At 50.1% G+C, this 25,071-nt stretch overlaps 4 protein-coding genes across 5 annotated transcripts in view; 3 read left to right on the top strand and 1 right to left on the bottom strand.

The window, feature by feature from the left end:
* Positions 1-25,071, bottom strand: part of Tspear (thrombospondin-type laminin G domain and EAR repeats) — a 172,923-nt gene that overhangs the window by 97,006 nt on the left and 50,846 nt on the right. The gene's annotated exons all lie outside the window — the stretch shown is intronic.
* On the top strand, positions 3,185-4,347 carry Krtap10-8 (keratin associated protein 10-8). Its single transcript, XM_087598792.1, has one exon. The coding sequence runs from the start codon at positions 3,226-3,228 to the stop codon at positions 4,057-4,059; it is 834 nt and encodes a 277-aa protein (XP_087454918.1). The 5' UTR covers positions 3,185-3,225; the 3' UTR covers positions 4,060-4,347.
* Positions 11,807-13,234, top strand: Krtap10-1 (keratin associated protein 10-1). The gene has a single exon (XM_087598460.1). It carries the CDS (start codon positions 11,807-11,809, stop codon positions 12,677-12,679), a length of 873 nt encoding a protein of 290 aa, XP_087454586.1. The 3' UTR covers positions 12,680-13,234.
* Positions 19,822-20,620, top strand: Krtap10-2 (keratin associated protein 10-2). Its single transcript, NM_001109593.1, has one exon. The coding sequence runs from the start codon at positions 19,822-19,824 to the stop codon at positions 20,575-20,577; it is 756 nt and encodes a 251-aa protein (NP_001103063.1). The 3' UTR covers positions 20,578-20,620.

Here is a 25,071-nt window from a genome sequence, read left to right on the forward strand (position 1 = left end):
GAACTCTGTGTTGATCTTTAGTGTTACATTGTTTCCTAAATATTTGGCTCCCCAGCACATCCTGTCTACTCTGATTTTGTTACCCAGATCACAGTGGTTACTGTTTCAGGTGTCTCTTGCACTTTTATCCATCAGTGCCTCAGGTCTAGAGTGTACGAAGTGGCCCAGGCCCACCGATTTGACCTGAGACAGTCAGAGAAGTTAAGCACAGTGAAAGACCATCCATGCAGGAAGAGCCCAGGGCTGATAGCTTTAGAGAGGAACAACAGCAAACATTTAGAAAAGAATTATGAACTCTCCCACTCCCACTCCTCACCCACACAACGCTCAGACTGAGCCCAGCAGCATAGGAAAGGATTGCACAGTGCAGGCTGGGAGGCGAGGAACACAGAGCTGACTCAGCAGCTTTGGAGACCTGGGTGCTCTACTGCAGGGGACTGAGGAACCTCACTCCCATCTCAGTCATGGACAAAATGATGCCTAGAAAAATCTGACACCCCTTCCTAGTAAAGACACTCAACAAGTCATCTAACAGAACATCCTCAGTGTAACACAGGACACCCATGAAGCCTGCCCTGGACCCTTCCTAAGGTCAGGAACAAGGTGTTGATGTCCACATCCACTCAGCACTGAACTGGAGGACAGAGCCTAAGCCATTAGTCCATAAAGAATACGATTACCAACTGTAAAGCCCTTTGGGTCAAAACCATGGCCATGCTGCTTCTGCAGCAGAGATGAAGAGTGGGACCATCAGTGGACTAAGCCCAATCACCTGATTTCTACCAACAGTGACAGAGCACACGGTGAGTAAAGACAGTCTCTTCCATAAGTGGTTCTGGGACAGTCGCATGGTGAACACAATGCTATACACTAATGCTGCACCAAAAAAGAAAAAATTTCAAAATGGGTCAGAAAATCAAATACATGAACTAGACCTATGAGATTTTAGAAGAAGGCATAAAACCAATCTCCTGACTGAAGCCTCAACTGTGGCGTCTCAGACAAGTCACAAAAACACAAGGGACAGAAGAGAAGAGCAATTAAGCCACCAAGATTAAGATAGCCGTGGACAGCAGAGGACATTGTTAGAGATTTCAATGATGACCCTCAGAACACTGATGGTCCAGGGAAACTGCTGCCCAGAATCCATCAACAACCCCATGACAGGAGACACAACTCGATCTAAGACATAGGATTGTCCAAACTAATTTCTTAAACAGTCAGTGCAATCCTAAGGAGGGCATAGGGGTTCAGGGGCCACTCCTTAAAGAATAATACACATAAATTTACACTTAAAAATACACATACATTTACATAAACACTTATAATTATACACACACATACACTTACACTTACACATAAATTTACACATATACTTACACATTCACTTACACACACATACACTTACATACATATATACTACACACACATACCAACTTACACATATGCATATGCACACAATACACTGACACATACACTTACACTTACATATACACTTATATGTACCAATACACACATAGACTTACACATGCACACTGACTTACAAATAAATATATGCACAGATATACACATATACTTATGTTACACATAAAGCTATAGTTATAAGTATACATATACACACATATACTTACACATGCACATACACATATAGACTTACTCATACACAAAACTTAGACTTATACATACATATATTCACACACATGCACACGTGTATGCGCACACAAACACACACACACACACAGTACCTGGAGCCCATGCCAGGTCATGAGGGATGAACTGGAAAGGACAGCGGGAAGCCGGTGCACCCCTGCGGCAGCTGTAACTAAACACACACCTGACGGCAGAGGAGGCTGTGGAGATCAGCAGCGCTGGGCACTGTCAGGGGACACAGACTGGACACAGCCCTGTAGTCTCCCCAAGGCTAAACACGGAATCACATGGCTGAGCTGTTCTGTCTGCCCATAGGTCTCTGCCAAGGAGTGGGTGATATGTTCAAACGGGACTGTAAGAATATTCCTAGCAGAGCTGCTCACTGCCCCACAGAGGTTCCCATCACTCTCAGAGCTGAACTGTGATGCAGCCAAATAAGAGAATATTGTTCAGTCATAAGGAATGAACTCCGGACACAGCCGTGATCGGATAAACATGGAAATGTCATGTTCAACGGCTCAAACGACACGCGAACCAGGACATCTCTCCACGGGCTCCCAGAGGCCAGGCTTTGAGGCCCAATGGCTCTCATTTTAAAAAATGTGTTTCTAGTGCTGTCCTCTGCCGTGGTCTTCTTCAGCTGCCTGTTTAAGGGCTGGTATCTGACCTCTGACCTCTGACCTCTGACTTTTGACCTCCACAGAGGCTGAGGATGAGGCTAGAGGAATGGGGAGTAGAGAGTGGGGTCTGAAAGGCCCATGGAAAGCCTTATGAAATTAGGGGAGGCTGGGGATCCTCAGCTGAGGTCAGGAGAAACTGCAGGTCACTGGCAGAGGTGCAGAGGTGTCACGAAATGTGGCTATCACAACACTCCAGCACGGCTCTGAGCCCAGATGCTGAAGAGACCTGTCAGACATGCACTTGTGTGTATCAATAGAACAGAGGTTGTGTGAGAAGCTCCAACATGTATGAAAGGCAGAAAGCCCACACTGTGTGGCACAGGAGGCCTACTCAGCGCAGCAAGTGCTGATCTCTGCTCCCTTGTTACCCTGCATGCACCTCTGTCTACTGTTTTCTGGGGCAGCCCTGAGCCCAGGCATTGGACACTGTCCAGGATGCTGGAAAGCAGAGGCTGTGAGTGGGATGCTCTGGCCACAGGGCTGGTCCGGGATGCAGGGGAGATAAGTCTGTGATGGCCCATCACCTCACCCAGCAGGTTGGACCATCCCTCTGAGGACAGGGCTGGAGGACACAATAGTCTTAGAGCACAGCACTCATCACCAAGTCCCTGGCAGGAGCCATGAGGCAGAGGGCACAGGGTCAGCCCAGGAAGTCTGTGCTTTCCCTTCAGATGTGTTGATTGTTAGAGCAACCAGCACAACAGGACTTAATGACTGAGTCCCACAGAGCTCCCTCCAGGAACAAGGAAAGGAAAGTGTGCAGAGCCTCCTGCAGCAAAACACACCCTGAGGATAAAAGCCCAGAGCTGGGAGCACCTCAGACACACACTCACACACTCCCCCAACACTCACACAGTCACTCAACACACACTCCCAACTCCCAGCCAACCCCGCCATGGCCGCCTCCACCATGTCTGTCTGCTCTGACGCTTGCACCAACTCCTCCTGGCAGGTGGACGACTGCCCAGAGAGCTGCTGTGAGCCCTGTGGCTGTGCCCCCAGCTGCTGCCAGACTAGCTGCTGTGTTCCTTGCTGTGTCCCCAGCTGTTGCCAGGCCAGCTGCTGTGCCCCCAGCTGCTGTGCCCCAACCCCTTGCCTCCTCTGCACCCCAGTGAGCTGTGTGTCCAGCCCCTGCTGCCAGTCTTCCTGCTGCACACCCTCATGCTGCCAGCAATCTAGCTGCCAGCCAGCTTGCTGCACCTGCTCCCCCTGCCAGCAGTCCTTCGGTGTGACCCTTTGCTGCAAGCCTGTCTGCTGTGTGCCAGTCTGCTGTGGTGCTTCCTCCTCATGCTGCCAGCAGTCTAGCTGTGAGCCCTCTTGCTGCACCTCTTCCCCCTGCCAGCAGCCCTGTGGTGTGACCCTTTGCTGCAAGCCTGTGTGCTGCACACCCATCTGCTCTGGCTCCTGCTGCCAGCAGTCTAGCTGCCAGTCCTCCTGCTGCCAGCCCTCCTGCTGTGTGCCTGTCTGCTGCAGGCCTGTGTGCTGCACACCCATCTGCTCTTCCTCCTCCTCCTGCTGCCAGCCCTCCTGCTGTGCTTCTGTGTGCTGCAAGCCTGTGTGCTGCAAGCCCTGCTCCAGCCTGTCCCTGCTGTGCCGCCCTGTGTGCAGACCTGCCTGCTGTGTGCCCACCTCCTCCTGCTGTGCCTCCTCCTGCCAGCCCAACTGCTGTCGCCCAGCCTCCTGTGTGTCCCTGCTGTGCCGCCCTGCCTGCTCCAGACAGGCCTGCTAGGTCAGAAGTCCAGCTGCCGAGTGCCAGGTCCCATGAAAGCAGCAGGGCACAGGACTGTAACTCCAACAGCCTGTAGTTGACACTCATGCAGGCACAGCTCAGAAGACAGATGTATAAAGTCTGAGGAGAAACCTGAGTGTAGATCTGCCCCTTAGAAGGCCCAGCATGTTCTGACTCCACCAAGTCCCAGGTCGCTGGCTTCTCCTTCCTGTCCCTTCCTGTCTGGATGACCCTGCTGCTGTGGTCAGCTGTACCACTCTAGAGCTCTACACATCAATAAAGCTTCCTCTGATCTACTCTGTCTCCATAGTGACTGTCATCCTTCTCCACAGGCTCTGTGCCTTCAGCTCTGAGGCTTAGAGTCCTTACACAGGTCCTGGGCAGCTCCTGTCCCCTTGTTCCATGCTCTGATACTGGGATCCCAGTTCTACCTCCTCTGGGACTGGGCTGTGCTTTCCTGTCTTGGGGCTCACCGAGTGTCTCTGATACATCCACAGAAAGGGTTTCATTATGAGGAAGAGGTGTGCCACGGAGGGGAGGGGAGGGGAGGGGAAAGGGGAAAGGAGAGAAAGGAAGGGGAGGGGGGAGAAAGGAAGGGGAGGGGAGGGGAAAGGGTTAGGGAGAGAAAGGAAGGGGAGGGGAGAGAAAGGAAGGGGAGGGGAGGGTTTATCCTTGTCCTGAGACCCTGAAATGTGGTGTACAGCCACCATGATGATAATGGACTGAATCTCTGAACCTGTAAGCGAGCCCCAATTAAATGTTGTCTTTTATAAGAGTTGCATTGGTCATGGTATCTCTTCACAGAAGTCAAACCCTAACCAAGAGAAAATATACACAGTTCTACAAGCCATTAACTGCACAGACGAAAGAGAGAGGAAGGAAAGAAACAAAGAGCACAGAACAACTAGAAGAAAAGCAGGAACATGACAGGCATGAGACCGCACCTTCATCAATGACTCTGAACGTGAACAGTCTTGATTTGTCAGTTAAAAGAAAGATCATCTGAGTGCGATTTAGAAAAACAAGACCCAACGGGATACCACCCTCAAGAAATTCATAACATCTGAACAGTACACAGGCCAAGATACTCAAAGAAGGGCATAAAAGTGGCTTTGTGGGGAAATGAAACTTGAATACCGCAGGAGTGCCTATGCTTACATCTGACAAAACAGAATTAAGACAAGCAGAAGAAAGAGATAGACGTGTAACCAAATAACGACCAAGGGGTCAGTTCATCATAAAGACACCAGACTATTAACCCATATGCACCCTGTGGTGGTCCTCCCACCTCACATAGCAAGCAGCCTTTGAACAACAAGGAGATAACCTGATAATGAGCACCTGTGCTGTGCAGCGGCTGCCCTGGCAGTGGGTGGTGCAAGCAAAAATCCACAAAAGCCTGAGCTACTGGAGCAGCAGGTCAAAGGACTTGACAGACACCTGCAGAACATTCCTGGACTTGACAGACATCTTCAGAACATTCCTGGACTTGACAGACATCTCCAGAACATTCCAACAGCCACAGCATACACGTTCTTTCCTTCGGCACATGGAACTTTCTCTACCTAGCATAGACCAGATCAGAGGGTACAGAACAAGTCTTAACAAACCACAAACGGCCAAAATCTCACCCCACGTCTTTTCTGATCACACTGTGCATCTGGAAGCATCAGAAAGCAAAACCTAGGAATTACAAATGCTCAGAGACTCAGCAGCACATTTTATTTTGATGATTCCCAGAGTAGCAAGCTTCCTTATGGCACCTGCATATACACTTAGCTTTGGTAAACACCCCATGCCCCCTTACTGCCCCTTGCCTGCTTAAAACATTCCACCTCTGGATCATCTTCTACTTTTATATAACATGTTCAGCTACCCCTCCACTCTGTCTGAATGCCTCCCAACCACTATGTCCCCTTCCTAGTCTTCCAAGCTCCATACACACTCAGACCCACAGAAGTGCACACATGGAAACATAAGAAGTTACACTTCGAATATAAGCGAGAATTCATATAATTCGTTTGGCTTTTGAACCTGTGTGGCCTCACTCAATATCAGCGACTGAGAGCAAGACTGAGGTTCCCCAGGCTACAGAGGGAGCATCAGAGAGGGACACAGATTTCTTGTGTTGTTTTTGGTTTTGGTTTTGGTTTTACTTCCTGATTGTTTTTAGCATTTCAAACGTAGTTTTTCAGATTTATTTATTTTACAGCAGGGCTCCATCTGCACGTACACCTACATCCCAGAAGAAGGTACCAGGTCCCATAACAGACAGTTGTGAGCCACCAAGTGACTGCTGGGAATTGAACTCAGGACCTCTGGAAGAGCAGCCACTACTCTTAACTTCTGGGCCACCTCTCCAGCCCCTTGTTTTTTGTTTTTTGTTTTTTAACATGGGGAAGGGACTATGCGGCTCAGTGTTCATGACAGCCACACACTGTGTCTGCCGTTCCATCGAAATGTGCCCTTACAACTAAGATGGTAATGCCCAAGGATACGTAAGCTATGCTAATAAGACATAGTTGACATATTTCCAGAGATAACTGAAATCCTTCCCCAAAGTGACAGGGCTCTTGGAACTTCATGTCCACAAAGCACAGTGAACTCCAGGGAGAAGAAACTCAAAAGTCACTGAAAAGACACACTCTGATGCAGTTACTACAAGACGATGGTACCAGTTAGAAGCTCATTTCTCACCTGAATCTGAAGCCAGGAGGCAATGGTGTGGTGTGCTTATAGGATAGGGAGGAAACAGTCTACTCAGGAGTGGGCAGCAGCAAACTGCCCTTTAAGCAAAAACATGGAGAGGTGTCCATGAGATCTGTTATCCACATTCCAACTACTTCGAAAGCTGAAGCAGGAGAATCACAAGTTTGAAGTCAATCTAGAAATTACCTTATCTGAAAACAAGAGAAAATATACAAAAGTGCTAAGATCTTTTAACTATGACAGCATGGAACGCTTGGGGGAAAGTGCTGGAGGCCAGGCTTAAGTTATGCAAAAGAAAAAGAAATGAGGAAAAATGAAGCTATTTCTGCATAGTTAGGGGAGCTCATAGCTCACAGAAATGTTCGGTAATAGAGGCTTGTTTTTATTCATGACAGACAGGACTCAGAATAGCATTTGAACGCACGGGAGGAAATGAAGTCTGTCTACAACTGGTCACCAGACTGCATGGGGTTTTTCCCTGCAACTCAGTTCCCTCCTTTGTCACCAGCCACTGTGACAGGCTACATTCTTCAGGGTGCTCTTCTGTCTACTCCATCTGGCTTATGTAAACACACATCCATGACCCTGTGTCCACCTGTCATTTTAGTTATTTACGTCTCCTTTTCCTTTCCTTGGGTTGAACATCGTCCACTGTTGCTCTTTGTTGCCCTCATTCCCGAGGCTGTTTTCCTCTGACCTCCATGTCTGGTTCAAATCTGCATTTCCTATGTGCTGCTGGCTCTGGGTTGTTTGTGCTTCCTGCTCCTGGTTCCTCAGGTTGTGGGTTTAGATGACTGGTCTGGGCTCTTCCTTCCTGGCTATGAATTTACCTCTTGTGCTGTTTTGGCCACATCCCAGTGCCTCATGTTTCTTCCACCCTCTCCCCTGACTGCTTGGCTATCTAAATATGTCTTCTATTTCTACAGATTAGTGTAAAATCTCCAGTTCTCTTTCTGTTTTGGTTTCTATTTCTTTCTATTGTGAGATGATATCTCATATTATCTCCACAAGTTCAAGTTCATCGAGATGCTATTGGCCTAAGCTGTGAGCCGACCTCCAGGGTGTGGGAAGCTGGTGCTGCTTTGCATGTTTTACCTGGCTGTGCATGGTGTTCTCCAAGCCCTCCTTATCCTATATAATCTTCTTCTTAAAAGATTTATTTAGCTTATTTATTTATTTTTTTGGCATTTCTTTTTTTTATTACTTTTTTTTATTAACTTAAGTATTTCTTATTTACATTTCGAGTGTTATTCCCTTTCCCGGTTTCCGGGCCAACATCCCCCTAGCCCCTCCCCCTCCCCTTCTTTATGGGTGTTCCCCTCCCCATCCTCCCCCCATTGCCACCCTCCCCCCAACAATCACGTTCACTGGGGGTTCAGTCTTAGCAGGACCAAGGGCTTCCCCTTCCATTGGTGATCTTACTAGGATATTCATTGCTACCTATGAGGTCAGAGTCCAGGGTCAGTCCATGTATAGTCTTTAGGTAGTGGCTTAGTCCCTGGAAAGCTTATTTATTTATATGAGCACATTGTAGCTGTCTTCAGACACACCAGAAGAGGGCATCAGATCTCATTCAGATGGTTGTGAGCCACCATATGGTTGCTCAGAATTGAACTCAGTATCTCGGGAAGAGCAGTCAAGGCTCTTAACCACTGAGTAGTCTCTCCAGCAATTCTATTTCTTCTTTTCACAGTACTGTACTAACAATGGCTTGCGGATATGGCCAGCTATCCTCAGTGTACCAGAGCTGTTCCCTTCTTTCCTGTTCAACTTCATATAGATTGGGGTCTATGGAATGATAATCACGTGGTCTTGTTACATAGCTTGATCTCTGTGTTGATCTTTAGTATTACATTGTTTCCTAACCATTTGATTCCTCAGCATATCCTGGCTACTATGATCTTGTTACCCAGCTCCGGTGGTTACTGTTTCAGGTGTCTCTTGCATTTTTATCCATAAGTACCTCAGGTCTAAAGTGTATGAAGTGGCCCAGGGGAGTGGATTTGACCTGAGAGAGTCAAAGAAGTTAAGCACAATGATAGACCATCCATGAAGGAAGAGCCCAGGGCTGATAGCTTTAGAGAGGAACAACAGCAAACATTTGGAAAAGAATTATGAACTCTCCCACTACCACTCCCTCCCCCCCCCCCCACACACACACTACAAACTCAGACTGAGCCCAGCATCATAGGAAAGGAATGCACAGGGCAGGCTGTGAGCCGAGGAGCACACAGCTGACTCAGCAGCTTTAGAGACCTAGGTGTTCTACTGCAGGGGACTGAGGAACCTCACTTCCATCTCAATCATGGACAAAAGATGCCTAGAAAGATATGACACCCCTTCCTAGTAAGGACACTCAACAATCCGTCAAACATAATATTCTCAGTGCAAAGTGGGACCTTCCTAATGTCAGGAACAAGGTGATGATGTCTATCTCCACTCAGCACTGCACTGGAGCCCGAGCCTAAGCCATTAGGCAATAAAGAATAGGATTACCAGCTGTAAAGTCCTTGGGATCAAAGCCATCGTGATGCTCCAGCAGCAGTGATGATGGGTGTTAACATCAGTGGACTAAGTCCAATCACCTGTTCTCTAACAACAGCACCAGATCACCCAGTGAGCAAAGGACAGTGTCTTCCATGAACAGTTCTGGGACATCACATGCTGAACATACACTAATGCTGCACCAAAAAATAAAAAACATTCAAAATGTATGAGAAAACCAAATACATGAACTAGAGCTATGCAATCCTAAAAGAAGGCATAGAAGCCAATCTCCTGACTGAAGCCTCAACTGTGGCGTCTCAGACAAGTCACAAAAACACAAGGGACAGAAGAGAAGAGCAATTAAGCCACCAAGATTAAGATAGCCGTGGACAGCAGAGGACATTGTTAGAGACTTCAATGATGACCCTCAGAACACTGATGGTCCAGGGAAACTGCTGCCCAGAATCCATCAACAACCCCATGACAGGAGACACAACTCGATCTAAGACATAGGATTGTCCAAACTAATTTCTTAAACAGTCAGTGCAATCCTAAGGAGGGCATAGGGGTTCAGGGGCCACTGCTTAGAGAATAATACACATAAATTTACACTTAAAAATACACATACATTTACATAAACACTTATAATTATACACACACATACACTTACACTTACACATAAATTTACACATATACTTACACATTCACTTACACACACATACACTTACATACACATATACTACACACACATACACTTACCCAAACACACCAACTTACACATATGCATATGCACACAATACACGTACACTTACATATACACTTATATGTACCAATACACACATAGACTTACACATGCACACTGACTTACAAATAAATATATGCACAGATATACACATATACTTATATTACACATAAAGCTATAGTTATAAGTATACATATACACACATATACTTACACATGCACATACACATATAGACTTACTCATACACAAAACTTAGACTTATACATACATATATTCACACACATGCACACGTGTATGCGCACACAAACACACACACACACACACAGTACCTGGAGCCCATGCCAGGTCATGAGGGATGAACTGGAAAGGACAGCGGGAAGCCGGTGCACCCCTGCGGCAGCTGTAACTAAACACACACCTGACGGCAGAGGAGGCTGTGGAGATCAGCAGCGCTGGGCACTGTCAGGGGACACAGACTGGACACAGCCCTGTAGTCTCCCCAAGGCTAAACACGGAATCACATGGCTGAGCCGTTCTGTCTGCCCATAGGTCTCTGCCAAGGAGTGGGTGATATGTTCAAACAGGACTGTAAGAATATTCCTAGCAGAGCTGCTCACTGCCCCACAGAGGTTCCCATCACTCTCAGAGCTGAACTGTGATGCAGCCACATAAGAGAATATTGTTCAGTCATAAGGAATGAACTCCGGACACAGCCGTGATCGGATAAACATGGAAATGTCATGTTCAACGGCTCAAACGACACGCGAACCAGGACATCTCTCCACGGGCTCCCAGAGGCCAGGCTTTGAGGCCCAATGGCTCTCATTTTAAAAAATGTGTTTCTAGTGCTGTCCTCTGCCGTGGTCTTCTTCAGCTGCCTGTTTAAGGGCTGGTATCTGACCTCTGACCTCTGACCTCTGACTTTTGACCTCCACAGAGGCTGAGGATGAGGCTAGAGGAATGGGGAGTAGAGAGTGGGGTCTGAAAGGCCCATGGAAAGCCTTATGAAATTAGGGGAGGCTGGGGATCCTCAGCTGAGGTCAGGAGAAACTGCAGGTCACTGGCAGAGGTGCAGAGGGGTCACGAGCTGTGGCTATCACAACACTCCAGCACGGCTCTGAGCCCAGATGCTGAAGAGACCTGTCAGACATGCACTTGTGTGTATCAATAGAACAGAGGTTGTGTGAGAAGCTCCAACATGTATGAAAGGCAGAAAGCCCACACTGTGTGGCACAGGAGGCCTACTCAGCGCAGCAAGTGCTGATCTCTGCTCCCTTGTTACCCTGCATGCACCTCTGTCTACTGTTTTCTGGGGCAGCCCTGAGCCCAGGCATTGGACACTGTCCAGGATGCTGGAAAGCAGAGGCTGTGAGTGGGATGCTCTGGCCACAGGGCTGGTCCGGGATGCAGGGGAGATAAGTCTGTGATGGCCCATCACCTCACCCAGCAGGTTGGTCCATCCCTCTGAGGACAGGGCTGGAGGACACAATAGTCTTAGAGCACAGCACTCATCACCAAGTCCCTGGCAGGAGCCATGAGGCAGAGGGCACAGGGTCAGCCCAGGAAGTCTGTGCTTTCCCTTCAGATGTGTTGATTGTTAGAGCAACCAGCACAACAGGACTTAATGACAGAGTCCCACAGAGCTCCCTCCAGGAACAAGGAAAGGAAAGTGTGCAGAGCCTCCTGCAGCAAAACACACCCTGAGGATAAAAGCCCAGAGCTGGGAGCACCTCAGACACACACTCACACACTCCCCCAACACTCACACAGTCACTCAACACACACTCCCAACTCCCAGTCAACCCCACAATGGCTGCCTCCACCATGTCTGTCTGCTCTGATGCTCCCACCAACTCCTCCTGGCAGGTGGACGACTGCCCAGAGAGCTGCTGTGAGCCCTGCGGCTGTGCCTCCAGCTGCTGCCAGCCCAGCTGCTGTGCTCCTTGTTGTGCCCACAGCTGCTGTGTCCCCAGCTGTTGCCAGTCCAGCTGCTGTGCCCCCAGCTGCTGTGCCCCAACCCCTTGCCTCCTCTGCACCCCAATGAGCTGTGTGTCCAGCCCCTGCTGCCAGTCTTCCTGCTGCACACCCTCATGCTGCCAGCAGTCTAGCTGCCAGCCAGCTTGCTGCACCTGCTCCCCCTGCCAGCAGCCCTGTGGTGTGACCCTTTGCTGCAAGCCTGTCTGCTGTGTGCCAGTCTGCTGTGGTGCTTCCTCCTCATGCTGCCAGCAGTCTAGCTGTGAGCCCTCTTGCTGCACCTCCTCCCCCTGCCAGCAGCCCTGTGGTGTGACCCTTTGCTGCAAGCCTGTGTGCTGCACACCCATCTGCTCTGAATCCTGCTGCCAGCAGTCTAGCTGCCAGTCCTCCTGCTGCCAGCCCTCCTGCTGTGTGCCTGTCTGCTGCAGGCCTGTGTGCTGCACACCCATCTGCTCTGCCTCCTCCTCCTCCTGCTGCCAGCCCTCCTGCTGTGCTCCTGTGTGCTGCAAGCCTGTGTGCTGCAAGCCCTGCTCCAGCCTGTCCCTGCTGTGCAGCCCTGTGTGCAGACCTGCCTGCTGTGTGCCTACCTCCTCCTGCTGTGCCTCCTCCTGCCAGCCCAGCTGCTGTCGCCCAGCCTCCTGTGTGTCCCTGCTGTGCCGCCCTGCCTGCTCCAGACAGGCCTGCTCTGGACAGAAGTCCAGCTGCTGATCCCAAGTCCTCATCCCTGGGTACTCCCCAGTGTAGGCTGTTCTCCCCCTTCCCCTGCCCCTGTTTGCCCTACCCATTTCCACCCTCTAGCCTTGACCACGGGTCAGCCAATGCCACCCAGTGGGTGGGTGGCTGCTGTGCCCCTCTTCCTTGAGGCTGCCTGTTAGGAGCTCCCCTTTTTTCTTAGGTCCTAAGTCATAAGATTAGTACCAACTCCAGCAGCCCCAGCCTTACCTGGGCTGTCAGTGCATATATCCTGATGAGCCTGCCTTTAGGGCTGGAGAGATGGCTCAGTGGTTAAGAGCACATACACTCTTGCAAAGGACCTAAGTCCTGTTCCCAATGCACTGAGGATGCCTGGTGTGAATTGTAATTTCTTTTCCCAAGAATTTGCTGCCCGCCTCTGGCCTCTGCAGACACCTGCACTGATTTGTGCATGCACACACAAGGACATGCATGTGCACACATGTGTGGGCATGCGTGCAAACACACACACACACACACACACACACACACTGAAATTTTTTTAAAAATAAATCTTTAAACCTGCCTCTGTCTCCTAATGACCTGTGTCTTGTGTGTGTCAAGGGGTAGGTGGGCATGGTGAACCCTGATTTTGTGCAACAAATGGGACCTAGCTCACAGCTAGGCTCTTCTTGAAGCAGCTACTTGGTATCAGAGAACTGTGAGAAAGTGACAACTGGGTAGCCATGGACCCCTGAGCCAACCTTTCCTTCCCAGCCCCACAACTGCTCCTGAGGGCTGGGGTCCACCTGAACATCACCCTCTTAGGAATTGACATCTCCAGCCTCCCCTCAGGGCCCAGCTCTCTATAGCAAAGCTCATTCTGCCTCTGTCTCTCCCTGAAGCCCTCCCCTCCCCAGGGTCCACATCTTAACCAGGGCTCCAGCTCCATCTAGACTGCTGAAGCCCCAAGAATGCCAGCCTCCTAAGGTCCTTTGGATGCCTCCTGCCAATGCAGCCCTCCTAGATTCCAACCCTTCCTGCAGCCCTAGTGCCAAGGAGCCTTCCACAAGAAGCTGCCCTACACGGTGTGGAACTGATGTCCAGCCTTGGTGCCTGGCATTTCAGATCCAACATCCTACCCTGCCAGAGCAGGGGGACCACTTGAATGGATGCTGGGTAGAGTTGGGTGGTCAACAATGTCATCTTGACAGGATCATGGAAACGAATTGTCAATATACATGGTGTTTTTTCTCCTCAGGCCAAAAGTCTAGCTTCTGACCCCAAGTCCTCATCTGGGGTTCTATTCCTCACAGGCTGCTTCTCTACTGCTATAGCCACTCCCACCCCTCTAGCCTTGGCCACAGAGGACTAGCCATAGGCTCATATATAAGCTCATATATTTGAATGCTTGGTCTCTAGATGGTGGAACTGTTTGGGAAGGATTAGGAGGCGTGTCCATGTTGGAGGAGGTCCTGAACCATTCCCATGTACCTGTTGCCATGCTCCCCGCCATGATGGCCATGGACACACCCTCTGAAACTGTAAGCAAGCCCTTAATCAACAACACATCTCCTGCAGGAGGACCTAATTGAGGACTGCCTGAGAGACCAAGGATTGCTGGTGTAGACAATGCCAGCCAATCGGGAACTGCTGTTTAGAAGAGATGATTTCTTGCCGGGTATTTTGTTACAGCAGCAAGAAGAGTGACTGACCTACAAGGTAACATCAATTGTGCCAGCAGTCCCAGGTCCTCACGCTCAGGGGCTACCTCCCTTCCACCACTCAGAAGACTACCCAAGATAGCTTAGACATCCTAGCACCTGAGAGCAAATGCCACAGCCTTGTCTACTTTCTTGGGGACAAATCTATGTGCCCATAGAAAAGAGATCCCAAATGGCCATGATGATGGCTACAACATACTGCTGTGGTTGTTGAATGGTCATAAGGTAAGGCCCAACATCACTGGAGGTCACCCCCAAGATATGGCTGGCCCTCTTTGGTGCCGTGATGACCATGGTGTTGGAACAGAAGGGGGACAGGGAAGAATTGACTGGAACCTCTATCTGCCTCTTTCACCTCTGTAAGCTGATGCCCAAAACACAGGGCCTCACCTGCCTGATAACCCTCAGTACGCCAGAGGAAGGCCCTCCAGCACCCAGGGAGTGTGTTTTCTGTCCCCTATGAGCCTCTTTCCTGGCGTGGCCACATCAGAAGATAGTTCCAAAGCTTTTAATCACAGGGTGACCCTGGATTAAATCACAGGCCAGCCCCAGGCTTCATCCTGGGAAAAATCAGAACATCCATCCATCCACTCAGGTCCACACTAAGAGACTGTATGAAATTACTCAAATGTCTACAACAGGAGAGTGGATAGATGTGTGTGAGCTGTCCACACAGGGGACATTGCACAGCTGTAGAGGAGGCAACCAGGTGGATTCACCTTGGAAACGTCATGCTCGATGAGATGAGATGAGGTCATGTGTGGAAAACACAGAACAGGTACTTCTGGGAATGGACAACAGGTATACAGGCCAGTCAGACTGCTCAATGAACACTGTGACAAATATCAGCATACAGACCTAAGGATGGTGGGTAGGATCAGGGGGTAGAGGGTAAGTCTTCTTGACTCATGGTTCCAAAGGGTCCAGCTCTTACCCCAGTCGTTCTGAGCCATGACAAGACAGAAAGCCACACAACCGGAACATGGAGTGGAGGCTGTTCCCTTCATGGCAGAAAGGAAGGGCAGGAAGAAGCTCAAAAGGCCTGTCCCCAGTGGCCTACTTCCTCCAGTAAGGCCAGTGACCTAATGTTTCATCCACCTCCCCATCTGTCCACTTCCCAACCATCAACTGGATATCAGGCACTCAACACATGAGCTTCTGGGGGCCATTCTGTACCTAAACCATGTGTCTTAGTTAGGGTTTTACTGCTGTGAAGAGACACCTTGACCAAGGCAACTCTTATAAAGGACAACATTTAATTGGGGCTGGCTTACAGGTTCAGAGGTTCAGTCCATTATCATCAAGGCGGGAGCATGGCAGCATCCAGGCAGGCATGGGGCAGGAGGAGCTGAGAGTTCTACATGCACATCTGAAGGCTGCTAGGAGAAGACTGACTCATGCATGGCTAGGAGGAGGGTCTCCAAAGCCCACCCTCAGAGTGACACACTTCCTCTAGCAAGGCCACATCTCCTAATAGTACCACCTCCTGGGCCAAGCATATTCAAAATCACCACACACAGTGTAGGGAGCCATTCTGAGCTATACAGTCACAAAGCATGTAGGGAGCAGGTGTGGCGGCAGTCCCAAGATGGCGCCCGGCATCTAAGCCCTGGCAGCTAAGTCTCATGACTAGCACCTGACTTCCTCACACACCTGAAACTAGCCACGTCCATTGTGAGAGCTGGGCAGGCGCACCATGACGCAAGATCAAGCCATGTGATGTGGACCTATGAGCCGAGATTACACAGTCTGGACTGAGGAGGGTGGAGTTGAGGGAGGATATAAGGGAGTGTGCTCGGGGGCTGGGGAGGGAGGAAGGAAAGAAAGGAGAGATTGCTGCTTGCATGCAGAAAGAAAGGTTCCTGAATAAACTGCTTTGAGAAAAACGTTGTGGTGTCGCTCCTTTCTGTGGGACGGAGACAGAGGTGACACACCAGGACAGTGGTGTCTGGGATGGTCCAGGGGAGGATGGAAGGACCACTCTAGGGCAAGGAGCCCGGAGTGAGCTAAGGCACACACTGACAACAGCCAGGTGTTGTGGGAATGATCTGATACCTTCGGTCATACTCTTTAGCAGTGACTCCATGGTACACCAAGCATTTCTCTCAGAAAAACCACCTAGTAGAAGCCTCGGGTCATCATTGAGCCCCTGTGGCTGACAGCCCCATCCCTTTACCTTAAGCAGGACACTCACTGTCTGAGAGCCATGGCCGTATACCCTTAATGTTGAAGGTAAACTCTCATATTGAACCTGATGTAGACAGGTCAGGGCTCAGAGGATGGCTCTGGGTACCAGAGACCTTCAGATGACTGTGCTGATGCTAAAAAGGAACCACTGACCTGCCACAGGTGCTCAAGATGGATGACGCCTCTAACCTGGCAAGGGACAGACAAGCCACCTCCCGCAGAGTCTCCTGTGCTGGGGCTGCTTCAGCAATGTGGCCAAGTGACTGGGACCCTTGCCACAAATCTGGCAGTCAGAGAAGGACTTAGACAAAGATGCATAAGTGGGCAGATGACAACACACAGCCCAGGGAAATACAGGAGCCGGGACAGCGCCTCAAGACACCCATGAGTCTCTGAAGACTTGAGGAAGGTTAAGCACAAGCCTGAGGGTCCCTCCAGCCCCCAGGCACCTCCAAGGAAGCTAGCCTCAGAAGACGGACCATGTTCCAACAGGAATAGTTTACAACAGTTTGCCATAATAAAAATAATTTTTAAAGTCTGTTGCTGTGGTAAATATTTAATTTCAAATTGGCGGTTTCTACTCCACCTTAGGTCATTCAGTTTGCAGACAAAAGACATAAAACTTATATCCACAATAAATATTTAAAGAAATAGAGCTGGACAGATATCTATCCTCTATGCTATTTTTGCCTACTTCCCTATCAATAACCCTGAGATACAGTTTATCATGTCGTGCCTGCGCCTCTCTTACTGCAATCGGCCAGCCCACACAGCCAGGTTTTCATGACTCACCTACCCCATGGCATATTCTCCTGTCTCCACCTTCTCCCTCCCTTCCCATGTTCCTGCCTCAGACCTCAAACCCAAGAACTGAAGCTCCATTCATCCTTCTTCCGACCAGCTATAGGCTGTCAGCATCCTTTTCTAGTTTTACATTAAGGAGCAAGGTCACACGGCGTCACTTGGTATACCTGAGGCTCTTCTCGTCTCTGAGGCAACCAGATCTTGGGGGCAGCTGATATAATCACCATGACACATAGCAACAGACCAAACCTCAACAGTTGGCATCATTTACTTCCGCAACTTTACATTTTGCAGTTTTCCAGCTTCTGGGAAAGTAAGATCGGTAGATGTGGGAGGTTGTGAACTAAGAACAGGATGTATCTGGCCTAAAGAATAAGGACAGGGAGGGAGGGAGGGAGAGGGAAGGTAGGGGGGACAAGGAAGACACCCAGAGTTCTTAGAAACCAAAGCAGGAACCCGCAGGTGGGGGTGCCAGCCTAGGTGTAGCATGTGATGTGGCTGAAGTGGAAATGTTGTGGAATGCAGGGGAGATAAGAGGCAGATCAGGAAAGCTGGAAATCAGGGTAAGGAAGGCAGGATCCAGCATTAGGAGACAGGGAGGATGGATTCCTGGGAATGGACAGGAGACTCAGACTAAAATGAAAAGCTGAAAAGATTCGTGAGACCAGAGATGAAGAAACCATTACGATGCTGGGAACTGAAGAAACCATTGTGACGTTCATTGGGAATTGGAGGGGTGGGGCTGATCACAGAAGGAGTACAAGGTTCTAGAAACAGATGTGTTCACCAGAAGAGCAATCCAGTCATAAGCCCAAGATGGTGACACACTTCTGGGGTGAGGAAGCAAGAAGATCAAGAGTTCAGGGCAAACCTTGGCTACATAGTGAGGCCAGCCTGGACTATAAGAGCTACTGTCTCAAAAAGAAAAAAAAAAAGGAAATAAAAAGTTGCAACCAACAACCTGAGAGAATACACAGCCACACCACGGAAGAGAAGCCAGCCCTCTCTGCATAGCTATGGGACACACAGATCTGTCATGGTAGCTTCAGAGACTGACCCACACAGGAGATGGCAGACATGTCTCATTGAGGCCATACTAGGAGGGGTGAGTCTACCTGGTGTGTCCACAGGATCTTAATTCCATAGAGAGTTAAAATGACTCTCTGGTGGCAGAATGTGCCTGAAAATTAAACCAGGACAAGCTCACAAGGAAAAGTATGAAGAACAAAAGAGAGAAAAACGGGAGATCAAGACACACAGAAGGCTTACACAAGAAGTCTTGGAAGGAAAAGCTATGGAAGGAGAATTGTGTTTTAAGAAAATCCTGAGAGGAAAGGTCATACTGAAAGTATTGATAAACCAAAAGGCAACACATAGCCCAGACACAGGCATTCTAGAACAATCCCAGCATTCGGGAAGGAAACAACAGACAGAGGTTGAAAGGCAGGAGAACTGTGGACAGATTCCACTTGTTTCTGCTCAGTAGCATGGGCACCAGAATAAGTATTGTCACCTGTGTCTTGAGGGACACTGGTTCAAACCCAGAATTTTTGCTTGCTTGTTTGTTTTCTGAGACAGGGTTTTTCTTTATGTAGCCCTGTCTGTCCTAGAACCTGTTCTGTAGACCAGAATGGCCTCAAACTCAGAGATCTGCGTGCCTCTGCCTCCCCAGTGCTGGGATTAAAGGTATGAACCACCACCACCACTGCCTGGCTCCCAACCCAGAATTTTATACCCAGCTAAACTATCCTATCATGAAGAGCAGGCCTCTGAATTGTGACCACTGCAGGTTTGGAGTCTCTGGACTTGGAACAACAGAAAAATGAAAATAGAAAATGCTTAGAGTCTGAGTACCTCAGGAGGATCAGGCACCATAGAAGAAGATGCCAAACCCTACCTGAGCATAGTCGCCCTCACAAAGCACAGGTGGTGCAGGGAGCACACACAGCCTCCTGTTAGCAAGTCTCTGTGTAAATTGTGCTGTGTAAAACTTGCGTCTTGCTAGCATTAAAAGAGGGACAGAGTACCTGTCTGTACTCCTCTAAATGAGTTGCACTATGAAAGGCATGTGTTTTTCATCCTGCTTGTTTTAAAAATGTTTAAAACAATAATAATAATTAACAATAATAGGTCCCATGTCACTCAAACACAGGATAACAAATACCCTTTGCTATGAAGCCCTTCTCACCTCTAAAACTTCATGGGGGAAGTGGCCTTAAATATTTTCCAGGCATTCAGCACAGTCAAAACAAAAACAACCACAGGTTAGACATGCACACAGTACTAATAAGGGGGGGAGGGGCTCCAGCAAACAGGAAGGAAAACCTGAGAAGTTTCTCACCAGGACAACACAAGCTCAGGGAGGTATAAAAGCTAACAGCCAGCCGCTCACGCACACACACACACACACTCACTCTCTCACACAGACTCACACACTCACAGCTTCTACCAGACCTGCCTGCCATGGCTGCCTCTACCTTGTCCATTTGCTCCAGTGACTTGAGCTATGACAGCCGGGTCTGCCTGCCCGGTTCCTGTGACTCTTGCACTGACTCCTCCTGGCAAGTGGACGACTGCCCAGAGAGCTGCTGTGAGCCCTGTGGCTGTGCCCCCAGCTGCTGCCAGCCTAGCTGCTGTGTTCCTTGCTGTGCCCCCAGTTGCTGTGTCCCCAGCTGTTGCCAGGCCAGCTGCTGTGCCCCCTGCCTGACTCTCATCTGCACCCCAGTGAGCTGTGTGTCCAGCCCCTGCTGCCAGTCTTCCTCCTGCACACCCTCATGCTGCCAGCAGTCTAGCTGCCAGCCAGCTTGCTGTACCTGCTCCCCCTGCCAGCAGCCCTGTGGTGTGACCCTTTGCTGCAAGCCTGTCTGCTGCACACCCATCTGCTCTGAATCCTGCTGCCAGCAGTCTAGCTGCCAGTCCTCCTGCTGCCAGCCCTCCTGCTGTGTGCCTGTCTGCTGCAGGCCTGTGTGCTGCACACCCATCTGCTCTGCCTCCTCCTCCTCCTGCTGCCAGCCCTCCTGCTGTGCTCCTGTGTGCTGCAAGCCTGTGTGCTGCAAGCCCTGCTCCAGCCTGTCCCTGCTGTGCAGCCCTGTGTGCAGACCTGCCTGCTGTGTGCCCACCTCCTCCTGCTGTGCCTCCTCTTGCCAGCCCAGCTGCTGTCGCCCAGCCTCCTGTGTGTCCCTGCTGTGCCGCCCTGCCTGCTCCAGACAGGCCTGCTGAGCCTCTCCTCAGGCAGAAGTCCTCCTCAGGCAGAAGCTGCTGACTGGCTGATCTCTCAGCCTTTGCAGGCTACATCTTTGTGTTCCTAAGCCAATCTCCACTCTCAGGAGCCCCTGGAAGATAACCCGGGGCCACCAGAGTTGTCTCACTATGAATTGGGGGCTACACAGCTGCTTCCTGATAGGGCTTGAAGGTGCCACCCAGCCCCTTGCCCTACAAATTCCTCTGTGACACAGAGAGCAGCCCCTTCTCATGACCATGCATCCACACCAGATGTGACAGGTCCACTGCTGTGTTCAATAAAGTGTTCATGTCAGGAACTGTGAGCTGTGTGCATTTTCTGGAGCCTTCTGGGTCTTCACACCCTGTTCACCATGGCCCAAGGTGCCTTGCCCAGTAAAGCCAGACACAGAAAGATTTCCCTGATGCCAAGTCAGGGCACTGGGACAAAGGTGACAAAGTCATGTCTGCCTGAGTCAGCATGAATCCTGAGAACAAAAGCTGGAGAGGGGATGGGGGTTGGGGAGGCGTAGGGGCTCCCAGGTTAGGAGGTCATAAAAGAGGTTTCCACCCAGCTTGCTTCAGATCACCAGAATATGAAGATTAGCCCCATACTGTGACGGTCCCAAGTGTTTAAAGCCTGACTGAGGAGGAACAAGGAGAAAAGACATATTGTCAACAGAACCCCCAAGGTGATGCAGAGGACAAGACTGGGTCACCAGTGGACCACCAATACTAGGGAGTCAGGTGAGCGCCATTAGACCAGCCTGGAAAGCTGATGTTCTCCTCAGCCCTCAGCTGAGTCTGACTGAATGAGGTGGAGCCAGAAGACAGCAGAGCAGGACACAGGGACAGACGGGAGAAGAGAGACCTCCATGGGACTGACAAGGTCCATCCTATCCCAGGAGGAGAGTCAAGGAGGGACCCGAGCAGAGGATCTCTGAACACAGCAGGGACACATTTGAAGTTGCACTGCTCCCCCTTGCTGGGATTATTCATGCCCTGCATCTGCCACGGGGTTATTCAAGTATTCTGAACAGAATGGCCATCCCTTGGGGACAGGGACGAAGGTCCCTCAGCCGCACTGCTCAGCTTTCTGGTGCATGTCAAAGCACCTGAGAGAAAGGGTGTAGTGAGAGGAACGTTTGGCTTGAGCTCCCGGTTTCTTCTATGATCTGTCACTGTGATCTGCCATTGCTTCAGGGTGTGTGGCAAGGCACACGAGACTGTACAGCAAGTGAGGGAGGAAGGAGGCAGTGTCCATTGGCTAGCTTCATGTCTAAAGGTTGGACCAGCTCCCAGTGACACACAGTTTGGGGACCATGACTTCAGCACACAGACCTTGGGGACATCCTGATCCAAATTGTCACAGGGTCTCTTTTTTTTCTTTTTTCTTTTTTTCTTTTTTTCTTTTTTTCGGAGCTGGGGACCGAACCCAGGGCCTTGTGCTTGCTAGGCAAGCGCTCTACCACTGAGCTAAATCCCCAACCCCAATCACAGGGTCTCTTTAAAAGGATTGAGTACAAAAGAAGAGAAAGCATCCCAAGGTGGGGCCCATCCCCCAATGGCTCCTGTAGAATATGCTCTCCCCACAGTGGCAGGACATTTGGGGAGACTGTAAATGGGGCCTAGCTGGGGTACCCCATTTAGGAGATGGGACCTAGCTGGGGGAAATGGGGTACCTTTGAAAGCAACCCCAGTTTAAGTTCTATGGAAGACTTTTCTATAAGAACTTGGAGTCCTACGTCCAGATAGAGCTATCCAGTGAAGTAATTTCCAAGATGCTTCTGCCCAGCCACGGAACTGTGATCCCAGGAGCCAGGCAGCTACTTCAGCTGATAGCAGCCTTGGTTCTGCAGGGTTTTGGAATACAGAAGTCTGGGTGATCACGCCTTTATCCCAGCACTCAGGAGGTGAAGTTTGAAGCAAGTCAGAACTAAACCCTCAGCGTAGACACAAACAGATACATTGTTTCAGAGTCTAGTCTAGTTCACTGAGGCTAGCCAGAGCTACCGGGTCAGTGGTCAGCATAGACACAGATAGCTACACTGTTTCAATGTCACTGAAGCGTCCACTCAGATTTCAGAGGAAAGCCTTGGAGGCCAGAGAATGTGCTGAAATCCTGATCCTACCAGGCATCCCCCAAGAAGGTCATGAGTAAACTGTGAGCAGAAAGTCAGAGGGGCAAGGAGGACCCCGTGTAGCAGGAGATGCCAGCAACCAGCCACAGGCCATGGTGGCTACAAACAGCAAGGCCATAGAGGCAGAGACACGCAAGTCCTTGGAGCTCACATCATGGCAAGATCTAGATGCCTGACAGAGCTTCAGGAGTCATATTGCTCTACTGGGTTTCAGTCTTGCTTTGGTCCAACTTTCCTTGCCAACCCCTCGTTCATCCCTTTGGAAGAGGAATACTGACTCCCAGCCATTGGGCATCAGAGACACATACTTCCTTTTTAATGTTTCCAGGAGCTATCGATGCTGCCTTAGTCTAGCCTCGTGGAGGCATTTGAATAATGTGGACGCTGCGGGGATTTGAAATGGTTTGAATCATGAATATGAAATATCGCTCCCAGGTGATGGCTCAGACCCCTGCTGACAGCACTAATAGGAGAGGTGATGGGTCCTGCAGTGGGGAGGAGCTAGCTGGAAGAAATAGGACACTGGGGTGAGGGGGTGTGGCTTTAAAGCTTCCATACTATTACCTGGAAATGGTGGAGGCAGAGGCAGGCGGATCTCTGTGAGTTCGAGGCCAGCCTGGTTTACAGAGCGAGCTCTAGCACAGGCAGGGCTACACAGAGAAACCCTGCCTCATAAAGCAAAACAAAATAAAACAACCTTCCAGGCCATCCCTGGTCCCTCCCCACCCCTCTCTCTCTTTCTCTCGGATTACTGTCTGTCTGGAGGTAAATGGCTTTGTCCTCTACCATGATACTGTCCCCACCACTAGTCCCAAATCGGCTGAGCCAAAGGATATGAACCAAAACCTTTGCGACCATGAACTAAAATAAATCTTTTCTCCACGAAGTTGATTCTGTCTTTACTCATGAAAGGAGGAAAGGAGAACTGAGAAGAGGGAGCCGCTTTTCGTTGGACATTCACAAGGCTACAGTCCAAACATTAACGGGGGGTGGGGGGGGGGGCTGTGAGCCTGCTGTGATCGCTACTGGGCTGAGGACATTCACCACTTACAAAGTCATTCTCTATGGCCAGCAGATTGTCCCTGGGGTGTCAGGTAGGTGTCTGTAAGGTGAGGGAATGACATAAAGTTTCACTGCTGGGCTCTACTGGGCAGCAGCTCCTCCAAGGAGATGACAATAGATGCTAGGGGTCTCCCAGGAGGATGTTGGATGAGCAGGACCCCAGGGAGGGCATCCCCCCCATTCATGTGAATATAACACACACAGTCTGTCATGGAAGTCCCTTGGTGATTTTGGTAAGTATATGCTTGGCCCAGGGAGTGGCACTATTTGGAGGTGTGGCCCTGTTGGAGTGGGAGTGGTCTTGATGTAATGGGCGTGGCCTTGATATAGTGGGCGTGGCCTTGTTGGAGTGTGTCACTGTGGGCGTGGGCTTTAAGACCCTGATCCTAGCTCCCTGGAAGCCAGTCTTTGCCTGTTTGTCTTCAGAACAAGATAGAGAACTCTCAGCTCCTCCTGTACCATCTCTGCCTGGATGCTGCCATGCTCCTGTCTTGGTGATAATGGGCTGAATCTCTGGAGCTGTGAGCCAGCCCCAATTAAAATGTTGTCCTTATAGGAGTTGCCTTGGTCATGATGTCTGTTGACAGAGGTAAAATCCTAAGACAGTGAGCATCTGCCACAGGTGAGCTGTACTGGTGCTGTCCCTGTTCATTCACCTCCTTGTTCCCCAAACTTCCAGGCTCCCAATGTGCCAATGGCCTGCTCCCCATCACCGGCATCATCAGAGCTGGCAGCTGCTCCCTCCCCTTACAACCCCACCCCTGCCCAGCCTCAGAAGACACAGTGCTCAAATACTTGACCCTGGACTTCAGCCTCAACAAGAGACAGTGGCTTTCTGCTGTTCTAAATGAAACCACAGCCAGCTCAGCTCCTATTTCACTCCCAGTTTCCCTATCTTTCTACCTACCCCGGGATGAGCTATGACTGGAGGCCAGGAACACCAGGCCAAGGTAGATGTGTCCGTTCTAAACTACAGAAGGACCAAGGACTTGGTGGCTTCCAGCACTGTAGACTTCCAACAGCACAGCTTGAGGAGGCCACACACCTGCATAGGATCTCCCTAGCTGAGCCCAGGCATAGGCAAGGTCTTACATGGATGCTCCAAAAGAGAGTGGTTCTAAGGTCTCTTCAGCTTCAACTCCTACTTCTCCCTGCTCTGCAGAGCCAGTCTGTCAGTGTCCAGCCACCCTCCTGCCTCCCTCAGACGCTAACCTATGGTGTCACTGGGCTTTTGCACACTATAGGATACAGCCCCCTCTGTGAAGTCCCTCTGGCCTCTGAGAGCATGGGT

The sequence above is a fragment of the Rattus norvegicus genome, chromosome 20 (assembly GCF_021556685.1).
Source record: "Rattus norvegicus strain SHRSP/BbbUtx chromosome 20, alternate assembly SHRSP_T2T, whole genome shotgun sequence".
NCBI classification, from domain to species: domain Eukaryota; kingdom Metazoa; phylum Chordata; class Mammalia; order Rodentia; family Muridae; genus Rattus; species Rattus norvegicus.